The sequence below is a fragment of the Prenolepis imparis genome, unplaced genomic scaffold, assembly GCF_030444845.1.
Source record: "Prenolepis imparis isolate NDT839.2.m4 unplaced genomic scaffold, iyPreImpa1.0 SCAF_9, whole genome shotgun sequence".
Lineage (NCBI taxonomy): Eukaryota > Metazoa > Arthropoda > Insecta > Hymenoptera > Formicidae > Prenolepis > Prenolepis imparis.
In genome coordinates this window covers 250,860-264,853 of record NW_028141167.1, presented here as the reverse complement: position 1 = coordinate 264,853, position 13,994 = coordinate 250,860, and the positions used below count along the sequence as shown (strand labels likewise).

At 35.9% G+C, this 13,994-nt stretch overlaps 1 protein-coding gene across 8 annotated transcripts in view; it reads right to left on the bottom strand.

Annotated features, from left to right (window-relative positions):
- The window catches only part of Sick (sickie), a 155,963-nt gene that overhangs the window by 52,745 nt on the left and 89,224 nt on the right, over positions 1–13,994 (bottom strand). For 7 of the 8 annotated variants that reach the window (XM_083046695.1, XM_083046690.1, XM_083046692.1 and 4 more), the window contains 3 exons: positions 4,614–4,767; positions 2,933–4,493; positions 2,084–2,457 (listed from right to left, as the gene is read on the bottom strand). In XM_083046695.1, coding sequence (XP_082902821.1) covers positions 2,084–2,457; positions 2,933–4,493; positions 4,614–4,767 — 2,089 coding nt within the window. The remainder of the gene's footprint in view (positions 1–2,083; positions 2,458–2,932; positions 4,494–4,613; positions 4,768–13,994) is intronic. The other variant, XM_083046691.1, reaches the window with a different exon arrangement.

Here is a 13,994-nt window from a genome sequence, read left to right as displayed (position 1 = left end):
TCGCTTGCGTCCTTGGGCGACTTCAGTGCGTCGCGGCAAAGTTGCTCTCTTGATCATCTTTGTTCGATAAGCCCCTGCGAGAAGTGGGTCTTGGAAAAAGCGGCGACGCGAAAATGGAGCTTCGATTTTATTCGCGCGCAAATAAGCTCTCGCGAGTCTCGCGTTTTACCGAAACGCGTCGAAGATTGTGATAGCTAAAACCCGGGCGTCGCCGCGCGTCGCGAACGAAAAAAAATAACGCGAATGCAAGTGTTTCGAAACTTGTACGAGAAGGAGGCCCGGGGAGGCATCGGGCAACAAAGAAGCAACCGTGAGGTGAGTAAATTTAAATTGTTTTATAGTTACATAGTTCCTGATTATTTTTTGAAAGAGTTTTGCAATTTTTAGAGATAAAAAAACATACTTTCGCTTCGTTATATCGAAGATATTTTTAAAATATCAAGTTCTGGGGAAAGACGTTAGAGTTCTGAATCGTACTCGATAAGACAAGAAAAAACGTGAAAACCGCATGGCTCTATATCTATTATAGTTTCGAAGAGATTGATTTTTTAAAATTAATACACTTTTATACGAAACATTTAGAAAATCACGAACTCTAACGTTTTTCACGAGAACTTTATATTTTAGAAATATCTTCGATATTGAAGGTAGGTTATTTTATCAAAAAATTGCAGAACTCTTTCAAAAAATAATCAGAAACTATATAACTATTTAAAAGAACCTTAAAACTATTAGAACTCGATGTGTAAAAAAATGTGAAGTTGGCACGCCTATTTTTTGAAACTGATTTTCGTTATCGTAATGACCGGAACTATTTCTAAAAATTATCAAGAACTCTTCCTGTGGTTCTAAATAACTCAGAACTCTTAACAGAACTATGATAGCATAACATAGGGGTGCCAACTTCACACACCCAGATTTGGCTTGCTACTTAAAACCTTAATTTGAATATATGTACGTAAATCAGAGCTAATAATAAAGCTTTCTCTCTCTCTTTCTCGGTTGGTCGCGTGTATTTCATTGCAACAACGAAGAGAGGCACAGGCATGATGAACTATAATGAACGAATCACGACGCGAATCCACTTTGTGTGTCGGACAATATCTAAACTTTGTCTAAAATAGAAAGCGTTTCTATGGTAGATGCATTCAAAAACAGAAAGCCATGCGCATAATCCTTAGCCGCTTAGACGTTATCCGAGAATTAAATAAAATAAAATCATCTAACAAAGACTGAAAAATATTTTGCATCGATATATCCTCCGATTTTTTTATATTAAATATTGTGAAATTTTAAATTTATATTAATATCTGCACGAAACAAGGTTTTTTCAAGCAAATGGCGCGAAATAACGAAGCGAAAGTTTTCTATTTATTTCAACGGTGATTTTAATGAAGATCAGTGACGGCTTATCGAAGGCTGTGCGAGATGCGTAAGACTTGGCAGGAATGATGAGGGTTTTTCATCGAAAAGCGCTCGCGACAGGCATAGACCCGAGCTTTCTTGATCAATACTCGACGCGCGCTCGGCGTCGCCCACGCGGCGCTAATTTATCGCCGCTCTCTCGCGTGCGCAAGCATTGCGCCTTCGCACCTTTCTCTCATCCATATTTCATTCGGTAAAAAATGATCCATCCGGTCGGCGATTCAGCAAAACTTTTGCGACGCGTGTCGCGAATCGCTCGCGTGCTCGACGTTGATATGCAAAGTTCAATCGCGAAAAAGCTTCTCCAATCCCTTTTTGCTGATTCGATTTATCGGCGATCCTTTCTTAGAGTTTGATAATAATCATTCGTCGCGACGTTATTTCTTTAAAACGTATTTTGTTTCATGCAATTTCTGTATATTATAAGTGTATGCGCCCAGGTGTAATTTTTTTTATTAAATACTAATGCTATAATTCATTCATTAAATGTCGCAAAAAAAATTTAATTAATTAGAAATTGATTGGCAAGAATTGCAACTAAATTTATAAATTATCTATTGATTCCCTTTTGAATTTATAGCTTATAGCATAATATGCGCTAAGAGTTGATGATTTTAAATATGAATAATGCGAAAAAGTTAAAAAAATAGGGACTTACCTGTCATGCTCATGATTATAGGAGGGATTAAGTCTGCGTGCATATAGAGACGCGCCACCCTCGGACATGTATCCGTCGCACAAATCCGACAAGGTTCTGCTGCCAACGTTCATGCCACCTCCACGCAGCACTTCGCCGTCACTCAGATAACCAGAAGCGACGTCTACGTCAGTGTAGTCGTGATGACCACTGACATGATGATGCGACGATGAGTGTAGAACGGTATATTGTCGGCCCGTCGTGCGACTCGGAAGGGTCTGCAGGCCCCGGGCCCCGGGCGTGTAACCGCGCAGAAGAGGCTGCATAGGTTTTACTGTCATCTCAGCCTCATCGTCTGCCAGCGTACCGCCGCATGTTGAGCTCTCGGACAGCACCTTTATGGAAAAATAAAAGTAAGCGTTTTTTGACACGTAATTTTTAACTTTTGATTTTATAAATATTGTTTAAGATTCGTCAAATTTAGTTTTGCTTCCAATCGCATCGGATATAATAAACAATTTATGATAGTAGATACTCGATGTAGATTTATATCACTATATATCTTTTAATTTGAGAAAAATGAAGATTTTGAAAATAGATAAGATTTTTCACGCTAACTTTTCTTCTAACAGAAGCTTTTTTCAAAAACTTAGTTTTTTAAAAATATAATTATAATTAATGTATTGAAAAAATTACGACAAAAAAATTATATTAAAAAAGAATTCATAATTCTTTCTAGGGTAAGCATCAATTCAAATTTTGAGTTGCTACATATGTAATTATCTATTACTATAATTATTAATTATAAAATTATTATAATTATTATCTCCCGATTTCACCCAGTATTATGTATATATAAAAAATACTAACCTTCTCCAATTGCTCGAATGTAGTGTCGATCTTTCGATTAGGAATTGTCTTGATCTCACTGCCACTCTCGCTGCTCGGTCTATAAATCACACTACTGTCGCTCGAATTACTTTGCCCGGTACTGTTAGAATTGCTGTGCGAGCTTTCAGACATGAGGTCCGAGATACTCGGCATAGGCGACACCATCGCAACTGTATTGGGATCAAGTTTGCGATGAAGAGTATCGCCGCTCTTCGGCTTCGTCGGCGTTGGCACACCACCGGTCAAGCCACTCTCTTTCGACGGTTTCGACGTACCCTTCACGAGAGCGGTAGGTTTTGGGATGCTGGAATTCGGACTGAGCCCAGGATTCGCCAAATTCGGACCCTGAAGAGGACTATTCGAACCCGTTAGCAATTTACTGGGCCCAAAGTTTAGATTGCTCTGCGCGAGTAAAGGGCTTGCGAGTTCATCTTCAATATTAGCTGGCTTCTCATCAGCTACTGGATTTATATGATCAGTCAGAGAATCCTGTTTTTCGTTGGAAATGTCAGCCGATTCGACTTCTTCTTCGCAAATAACTTTGTCCTGGTTTGATTCTAAAGTCTTTGATGGTAAATCGAAACTTTCCATTCCCGATTGTTCTTCTAAAACTTCCGGTTCTTTTTGCTTTGACGCGAAATCCTTGCAGTCTGATAAATTGGCTTGATTCATGCTTAGGGTGCGATTAAAGACGTCGTTCTCGCGAGTGAGCATTTCTACCGTTTCAGACGTCTTGATGATGCCGTTGGTATTCGCCAAGATAGCCTTTTGCATCATTAGGTCTTTGTTCAAACCGTTCGGCGGCGATTTTACATTTTGCAGATGAATTTTCTGATCCGGTATCTTGCCTGGAAGCTCCATCTTGGGTCTGGGCGAAAGTTTTGTCGTAGGGAGTTCAGTCTTCAAATTCGCATTCTTGATATCTTGGGGATTGATCTGTCTAGGCGGCGTCAGGGCTGGAAGACTCATCTTTGGTGACTGTGCCACCGGCTGCTTTACTAGTTCTTGAAGATTCGGTGTTTTCCTATCGTTCGGTAATTTGGTAGCCATCACTTTACTAGCAATCTTTCCATCTTGCTCCACAACCGGATTATTATAGGGCATTGTTAATTTCTCCGAGGAGCTTAGCGGGCCTTTGCTCGTACGTGCGATCTTACTTTGAGCTTTGCTTTGCTCCTTCCTGCTTGACTTTGGACTTGCTTGCTTTGCCGGCTTGGCCGATTGCAGTTTCGATTTCAGCGCGCGACTCTTCGGCGATTCCTGAGCTTGAGCTTTGCTTTGATCGCACAGGGACGTTGAACTGTCCGAGTGTTCAGATCGAGCAGAAGAAAATCCAGAAGAACTCGAAGTGCGTTTTGAGACTCCCGAAGAAGCTTTCCCGCGCTCTTGATTCTTCTCCTTGTTGTTGAAGAGCTTAAACTTGTCTAACACAGAATTCTTATTTGGCTGAGGCGCCGGAGTAGTGTTTCCAGAATATGGCAAAGCTTGTTGTTGGACCCTTAGGCCCCCGTTAGGTCGACCTACTGTGGATGTTCGAGGACTGCAAATTAAAATAAAATAAAATAAAATAAAATAAAATAAAATAAAATAATAATTAAAGCAGGAAAAGTCAGACAAAAGCCATTGGAGAATTCTTCTATTTTCTCGACGCAAACTTTACCTCGGTGTAGTGGCTGTTGGTTGTCGATTCGTGTTTTGACTCCTAGGTTGCGGAATAAATGAAAGACCGCCCTGGGATGATTGCTGCTGACTCGGACTAGTGCTCCTAGAACTGCTCGCGCTGCCCACGCCGCCGTTTCCGTGTTTCAAGCCTACTGAAACAAAGGAATATAAAGAATTATTAACATCGAAATATTTTTCTGCAATTTGAATGCACTGTCAGAATTTTGTTTTTGATTGAAAAAGAGCGAAGAAAAGAAGAAGCAAGGGTGAAAATTGGTTATACATAATTAAATAATTTTATAATTTATAATATGCAAAATAATATCGTAATATAGGACCTGCAATACATATACATATATCAGTTGCAATATGCAAAGCATAATTTGTTAGACATGTTTTTTTTTTTAAATGCTCCAAAAATAATCTCCTAAATTTTAACGATTACTTTTTAATTTTCTTTGAACAAAATAGAATCAAAGATAATAATTGTAATATGGTAACAATATTTTTAAGAACAATAAAAATCTAGTAATAATAAAATTTAACGATATCAATTTAAATAGAAAATAATCTAATGCTTATATTTAATTTTATTTATAATTAATTTATAATTTATAATTAATTTTCCCATTATCTCGAGTCTCTAATAACAATGAATTATGACTGTGAATTTTCCATTCAGACATCGCTCGGCACTCTGTCATTGGCCGTCTCAATATAACGATGATCGGCCGCATCATTAAGCGCGCACAGCCGCATGGCTGTAATTCTGACTGGCTGCATGTGCATGCACCGTGCATACGCGTAATGCAGAACGGGCACACAGAGCATCGTAGACAAAATAAACCGCCCGTGTTTACCGAGAGCGAGAAGATTAATCCACTATATCGTACTGTACCACCCGATCCGCTCTTCCAGAGTAATCGTAGACGTTGTTTCTGTCAAACAATCCGCGTCGGCATGCAAACTCGCGAGCGAGAGAACGAGATCTCGAAGCCGTAAATAACCGTGATTAATTATCGAGACTATATACGTACGAGCCGATTCGTATACGAGATTAATGATTTTAAATTTACCCGTATAAATTGGCCCTTCGCGATGAGAAAAATTTAATAAATTTTAAAACTGAATCTTCTTATTACATGTAGCGATATGTAGATAGCAATTTTATTAAAATTGAAATATAAAATTATAAAAATTAAAGAATCAAGATTAATTTCTTACAACTCAAATAGTTAAATACATTATAATTTTCAATTCAATATTTTTATTTTTTCATTATTTTATCTGTAGATAATATTTCTTTTTTATATTCTTTGTAATAAGTTAATACTTTCTTTGTAATAAATATTGAATTTACGAAGCTACAAATTGATAGAAACAAAGATTGTGAATTTTTCAACTCTTCGGTGAATTCAGCTCTTCTCTGATATATCGTTTCGAGATCATGTATGGATTTCGCAATCGTTATCGCTCTTCTTCATTGACCCGCGCTTGAGAGTGATTTGCAGTGATTTACGGTTACCTAATTCTCGTCTCAATTGTCTCTGCGAGCGTGACACAAATGTGGTTGACACAAGACGAATGAAAGCGTTCGGCGATGCAGAAATTTTACGATGACTGACATGACCTTTTATCGCGCTTAATGCGACATGTAATCTGCCTTGTTTTATTGGTTCATTCCTCGTTGCGATAGCTTTAATTGTTTAACGACGTTTTTAGCGACGACAAAAATCCTTTCTCCATTCATACGTGTGTGTGCGTAATTAAATATAATTTTTATTTGACTCAAAATTATTCAATTACAATGGAAACTGAATTGGCTCTTTCAAAAGAAAATTTGTCCTTAAAAAAAAACTATAAATTCTATATAAATAATAAATATTATTAGCTCTTACTATGTAAATTGCTAAATAAACACATACAATTCTGCAATTTTATTATTTTTTGAAAAAGATCACAACTATAGAGATTCGGTAAGTTCTCACGACGTTTGGAGATAAAGCTAGAAAGCTATTCTGGATATTAGGCAAAGATATCAGTCGAGGTTTCGTCAGTGTTGAGTAAAGATCGAATCTATGTTCGGAGCGGCCCTATCGAAACCGCCAGTCACGGGGTGTCGTAATAAATTCGATTCCTTTTTTTATCCAGTGCACAATGAAGGAGGAAAAGAGATGGACAGTTTAGGGGAGTTAAAACGTGACCGAGCATTCGCTCGCCTGTCACAAGAATAATTCATCGTGCGAGTCGCGCGATATCGATCGATCTGTCGTGATATTAATGACAATCGTGTATTGTGAATTTTCGAAGTGACATGACAGGTAGAATCAGAGACGATTGCGTCGATTATGCTAACATTTTGTCGATTAAGAAATTTAAGAGTTAAATTTAAGTGATTCTATATTATATGAAAAATTTTTTACTCATCAAAATATTCTATCAGTTTGTACGATAGAGTCTTATGAAGAATTTCTTACAATAAAATCTCTTACGAGAAAAATTGATAGAGAGAAAGATCTAGTTATCTAATTATCAAAGATTCTTTACAATAGAATTATAATCAACAGAATATATTTATCAAGATTTTTTTTTGCAAAAGTATTAATTAATAGAATGTTCAATTTTCATGACAAACTTTTTAGAGATTTTTTTTTAGGAATATATTCTATAATCTAGACGTCTCTATAAACGATACCTTTTGCAAATATCAGCCTTGTGTGGAGAATTTCTTGCAAGAGAATCGTGTGACTGCACTCATTTACTCACTTCACTGACACTAATGTTCACGTCTCCCCTTCGCTATCCTCTCATTGCTTCTTCCGTTCGAGATAAGACAATATCGGTCATGGTGTGGGAATGCAAAAGGGGATGCACCTGATTTGTTTCCCATGATCGATATAATAATATAAGTGTGTCATCAATTAACAATTGTATAAAAATATCATTAATTTCCATGATTAATTAATTTCTATGAGTTTTTTCCTATAATTTGTATAGTATAGGTATCTCTAACGAAATAATAAAAATTATAATACAATTCAAAAGATCCTTATAATACTTTTTAAGACTCCCTCGTAACAAAAATAAATCATTTCTATAGATAAATAGATGTAGATAGAATTTTTAAAAAAATGTTTCTATACAACTTTTTTAATATTTGTAAAGCCCTGAAAATAATAATAAATAAAACTCTGAAACTTTTATACATACTTTGCAAAGTTCATTATTGACAATCGATTAACAAATATTCCAAAACACAAACAAAATTTAGAATTAATTCACACAACCCTCAAGATTTTTACAATAATTTGAAACGTCTCGCGTTGATACTTGGTTATGCCGTTCAGAAATAATTATAACGTTTGCAGAGCTGCAGCTCGCGCGCGTCCTCTCGCAGTCTCTCGCGCGTGCAAACTCGTACTTACATTTTGTACGAGCTCATATACTCCCGGTACAGTCTTCTCGGGACCCCCTCGGTTTCTCCCTTTGTTTCTCCCGTTCGAGAGCGCATCTGAGTACGGAGGGACCGCGCTGCAAGGCACTACAACGGTGCAACGCGAAAAAGCATTGCATTTCACGAAGCATGCACGGGTATACGTGCATACATATACACATATATCGCGAACGCAATTGACAGACCAAGATTAACTTCAGCGGTGATCAGCTTCAAACTTATCATCGTTTTATCAAGTTTCATCTTCTATTTGTTAATTACGTATATATTTAAATTAAATTTAAAATCATAAAAATCACAAAATTAAATTAAAAAATTAGATTTGATTTAATATATTAATTTTTTTAATAACATTAATATTTTGTCCGAGTTTGCATTTTAAATTTTGCGTTAAGCACAGCTTAATATGTATAGATTTTTATATTATTATAATTTTAATGTTTGACACGTTTAATGAAAGTTTTCGATGCAGTTTATATAAATATAAATTATAGAAATAAATATAAATATATTTTATAGAGAGAGAGAGAGAGTGCATAGATATGGAAAATATGAATTATTTAAAGATAATATTAAAAATGGCACAAACATACAAGATATAGCACTCGTGTGTGTGTGTGTCGTTTATATAAAAGCAATATTCTTCAGTAAATTAAAATGAATCATATGTAAATGTCGATACATGAGAACCACTTGTTAGAAATGCGCAATGTACCGTACGCCAACAGTAAAAGTCTTTTTCTTCTTTTCTTTTCTGTTATTCCTTTGTTTTTTATTTATTGCACATACTATACCATACATATTTCAGCGTAAAATTATAGATATGAAATTTCAGATATGAAAAATTGGTTATCCAATATACGTGTACTCATAGTCATCAAGTATAATTTAAATATTGAAAAAAAAAGAAAGAAATACTTGGGAAAATTGAGAACTCATGCAAGAACGCGCGATTTAAAAAATGCGATTAAATCCAAAAGATTGACAATTCGAAAATCTATAAAGAATTTGGAAAATTTAACAATTTGATCAAAAAGTCTAAAAGTTTTGATATTTCCTAATCTAATTAATTTTCATTATATATTCAATTTATAGAATTTTATTTGTCTTATCCATCTTGTTATAAAATTGCATCGTATTTCTTTTATATCTTTCATCATAATTTACATAATTATGTAAATTCTTTGCCTCGATTTTGTAAAATTTTAAGATCAATACAGTAAGTTTAATGTTTAATTTCGAAACGTCTCGAGTTTAATCTGGACCATAAGTTGAGACGTGCGGAGATGAAACGGAACGCGATATTGCGTGTCACGAATTTCTTCGTGAGTGCACAGACAAGGTTTTCCCGTAGATATGAACCTTTAAAGAAAACGTTTATGGCGCATAAGCGCGATAAGCGCGATCTACCCTCGAGCGTCTCTCAGATTGTCGAACGTTTATTTTTTTTTCTTTTTTATATCGAGAGTGTTACTTCCATCCCCTTTCGCTTATCATGGATGGAGTGTATCTTTTCACTCTTCACAGAAAATAAATATAATGCAAATGCATTCGTCTCATAACAAAATAATCGATATGATAAATAAGCATCCGAGAACGACATAAAAATTCAAAGTCCGAAATACTAAAACAATACCGAGGTATAATCGATTAATTTTTTAATATTTTTGTTATTCTTGATAAAAAAATAACATTTAAAAAATAATAATGTATAAATATTGTATATAATTAAGAACACAATAAAATAAAATTTTAAAGAATTACATATTATATATAATATAAAATATTTAAAAAATTTTTTTGGGCATATATATGATCTCTATGTATACATAATTAATGATATTTGATCTCTTTCTCTCTATCTTGAGCAAATAAAAATTTATCCTACTGACCTATGGTATGTGTGTGTGCAGAGTCAAGATTAGATACGCACGGTTTAGATTCAAGTTACGTCTTAGCTCACTTCAAAAAGATGGTTGTCGAGGATTAGAAGAACCCTTAGAAGTTTTCTCGATGATTAAGTCTGGCCTTTTTCAAGGAATACTCCGCTCTATCGACTAGCTGTCGAATCGATTTGCTCGACGACCGACACGTGTTACATCACACCCCGTGTCGGGCTTCCGGCTGATTAGCAGTCGGTACATATCGCATAGGGATGAATTCCTTTATCTTGATTAGGAGAGAAAAAAAGGGACAGAGAGAAGAATTGGACGAAAATCAAATTATGACGATTAGAGAATGGACGTATCCGTAAAATGGGAAACGACGTCTGGACTTGAGGGGGTGAATCTTAATTCAGGATAAGTAATTCGAAATGCAGTATACCCTGATACGACATCTGGCCTTTCTTAACGTCTTGTGTTGGCAAAAACACATATAGAAAAATTCACAATGCTATATATATTGCGATAACAAAAATTACTTGATATCATTAAATTGACAGATATTTATATGCAGATTCTTAATTTTAAAAAACAACGTTTTAAGTGAAAGATATGATTGTCGAGATCTGTTACGCGCTCTACCTATATAATATTTATTCGTCGTATTAATATATTTTCAAATAAAATGGAGAAGGACAAAATACGGAAAATAAATAAAATTTCCTGGCAAACAAGCCGACGCTTTCGTAATAAAATGAATTTGATGCGACGCGAAAGAGAAAGAGAGGGACTATTACATGCGGTCGTTAACAAAGTTAGTGCCTCATTCTTTTTACTGCGATTGCAAAGTGAACGTAAAGCGGAAGATAGCAAGTATATATGTCTACGAAGGAACGAGAAAACGAATAGAGATAATATCGCGTTCGTAATTGACGGGAATGGCGATCGAGAGGTCGTTTCAATTTCGATCGTCCCTCGCGGGCTTTTTTTCTCTTGTGTTTTCTCGCGCACGTGCGTCGAATTAGCGCAGGGTGGAACACCGCGTTCCCCCTTTTTCTCCTGTATTCGCGGATCCCCACAGGCGTCCCGTGGGATCGACCTAAGCCCCAAACAGACTGTGACTCACACAAACCGCACACAAACTGTACAAAGCCTCTTTTCCTTTCGCTTGTCAATCTGCCTTCCTCGTCCTCCTACTCTTCGTGATTCAATGTTTAGCGACTTTAACTCTGATAAGATCCGAATACATGGAAGATAAAATGTAGAGTACCTTAAAAAGGCGCCCCTCGTTCCCTTGAGATTCTGTTTCCCAACAAGATTTGTTATCTGCATCCCTCGTGTATAATTTATCAATTATGTTATCGTAATAACAAATTCTCTCTTTAGATAGGAATATATTACGATTACGCACAATAGCGTTGTCTCAAATACTATAAATACTATAAATTTTTCTATATTAATTTCACTTCTTATATATTTTTTACTGGCATTTAAATTTTTAATTTAGCTAATCTATTAATTTTGGAGCTAGATAGTATAATATTTCTGATGGTTGATAATAGGATATTAGTATTTTTCTCTTATTTTAGTTTTTTATTTTCCATTTATGCAAATTGTCATGTGATGAAAAATAGATAAAGTGTTTCGCTCAAGTCTTCCTCGTATAAGCACTCGCTTATACCAAATAATAAAGCGTGCAGCTAATCTCATTGCGCTTAAAGAAGAGCGGATGAGACACGTCTCCCTTTCTCTCTATCTCTCTATCTCTCTCTCTCTACAATGAGGGTTAATGAAAAATAATGAAATTGCAAATCGTGATGGACGTCGGCGCAGGTGGGGGTACGCGAGCGTAACGGTGCGTCGGACGATGATGAGATGCGATGATAAACGATGATGATCCCGAGACCCGTAAGATATAATGTAGCGCATGTACCGAACTCTCTCGTCCCTTTCCTCTCTTTCTTCCCCTAGCGATCGAACCAGGTGCCTCGAATATACCTCAAAAAGGTTCGCCATTAACTATACGATAACGGAATCACCTGTCGCTTCACGTCTTGATTGATTCGATAATGCTCTATGGATACTTGGTAAAGATTGATAAAAATTATTGTATCTGATCCATTGTATCCTGATTTATTTCATTATTTTTTGTTTATAATTGCTTATTTGAAAAATGATTTGAAAAAAATTAATTAAGATTTGATTTCTATTTTATATAAAATCAAGATGTAACTTTTTATATCATGCAAATAATCAAATTAATATAAATTAATTCAATTTTATGCAAACATATTTGAATCAGTATAACTTTGAAATAATTTAATCATTTACAACTATTTAATTATCTATGGTTGTACATATTTATATTACGAAGTCTTTGAGATTCATTTTGAATGAGAAGTTCATGTTAGTTCGCTTATGAATAAAATGAACACGTGTGCCTCTTCAGATCTCGACTTAAGGGAGGTTTAATAATGGCCGACGATCAGGGAATTGATCGGGACGACAATGTAGGGATGCGTGGGGTGAAACAAGATGGAGTTAATGTCAGCAACAGCTGTCAGTACCCGCGGAACAAATAAGCAAGAGCGCTTCTCCTGAGCGAAGGATGCTGTTCCATCTTTGAATCAAATGCCTCGCGTGCCGACATGTCGGCCATTCGCAAGAAACTTCTTTTTTGTACAGAAAGGGAGATCGGGGGAAAAATCACACTGCAATATCAGTCAGATGTAGAGAAACAGATTTTATAGAAAATAGTATTGATGTAGTAAAAACGCCAAATATATAATTTTGGATAAAGTGCGAAAATATCTTGTTGAAAATGTGTGTATGTGTGCGTCGTTATTTACAAAAAAAAACAGAACATTTTATGTAATACTCTTTTACATCTACGAATCTTTTTCATGAAATTATAGTCATCTTGTTTATACTTTTAAATCTTCTATAGATATATTAAATAGAAGAAAAGAAGCATCCGGTCTTTGTGATTGCGAGAATGTTTGACAAATCACGTAGAGCATTAAAATCGCGAATGAATGAATGTTCTGCACATTTTCGTATCTCTTAAAAAAGAAGCGAAAGGAAAGAAATTTTTCTCTCAAGAACGAGAGAAATATGTTTCATCTTAGCTTCAAGTTTTTTGTCGTCGCGGACTTTTGAGGAAGGACGTTCACGAAGCCACCGAGTAAAAGTTGAGAGATCGATGAGAATAAGAGGAGAGATCGAGAGTTCCCCGAGAGAGAACGACGGAAAAGGATTAGGAACCGGCAAAAGAGATCGATCGAGAAGAGCATGAAAGCGAACTCGAAGGTGCCTTTTTACGCCGGCAATTTCATATTTGATCAATTGCAGCGAAGATGCTTCGAATGGCCGTGCTTTGACCATGTGCAGAAAAATCTCTAAGAGATTTCGAGGTTCTTTGAATTCGATTGAAAGTCGATAGCATTCGATTGCTCGCGACGCTGCAGCGCGTTATACGAGATTGCGGGTTTCGAATATCGAAAGTCTAAAAATAATATGTAATATGATTTAATTATATATATCTATATTATTAAAAAAAGTAAATTTTCAATTTTTAAAAAAAATTATTCATTTCTAAAAAAAATATAAAAAACAACGTTACAAAATACACAAACACATACGTCACATACATGCAAAGGTATCAGTCAAACTGGATGAGTCTTAATGTCCGACCGAGAAGGCTGCAATATTGCTATGTAATATTTTCCAAACGCCAAAGTTGTACAGGATGAACGCAGCAAGAATCGCGTTTTTTCCTCATCACAAAGAGGCGCTCATCAGCAGAATAGCGTGCAATCGACGATATTTTTCCCCGCGCGGAACGAACGAGTACCCCGCCGCGTCAGGCTGTCTCGTTTTGCAGCAAGCTTCGGCGCAAATTGCGATCTCCCCTTTTTCCAGATTCCCTTATTATTTGTCCTGTGCTTGCTTGCCTCTCTCTTTCTCCTTCCCTGCCGATTGCAGGACCCTCGTCCTCTTTTCAAAACGACCCTCTCACCGAGTTCTCTCTGTCACATACACG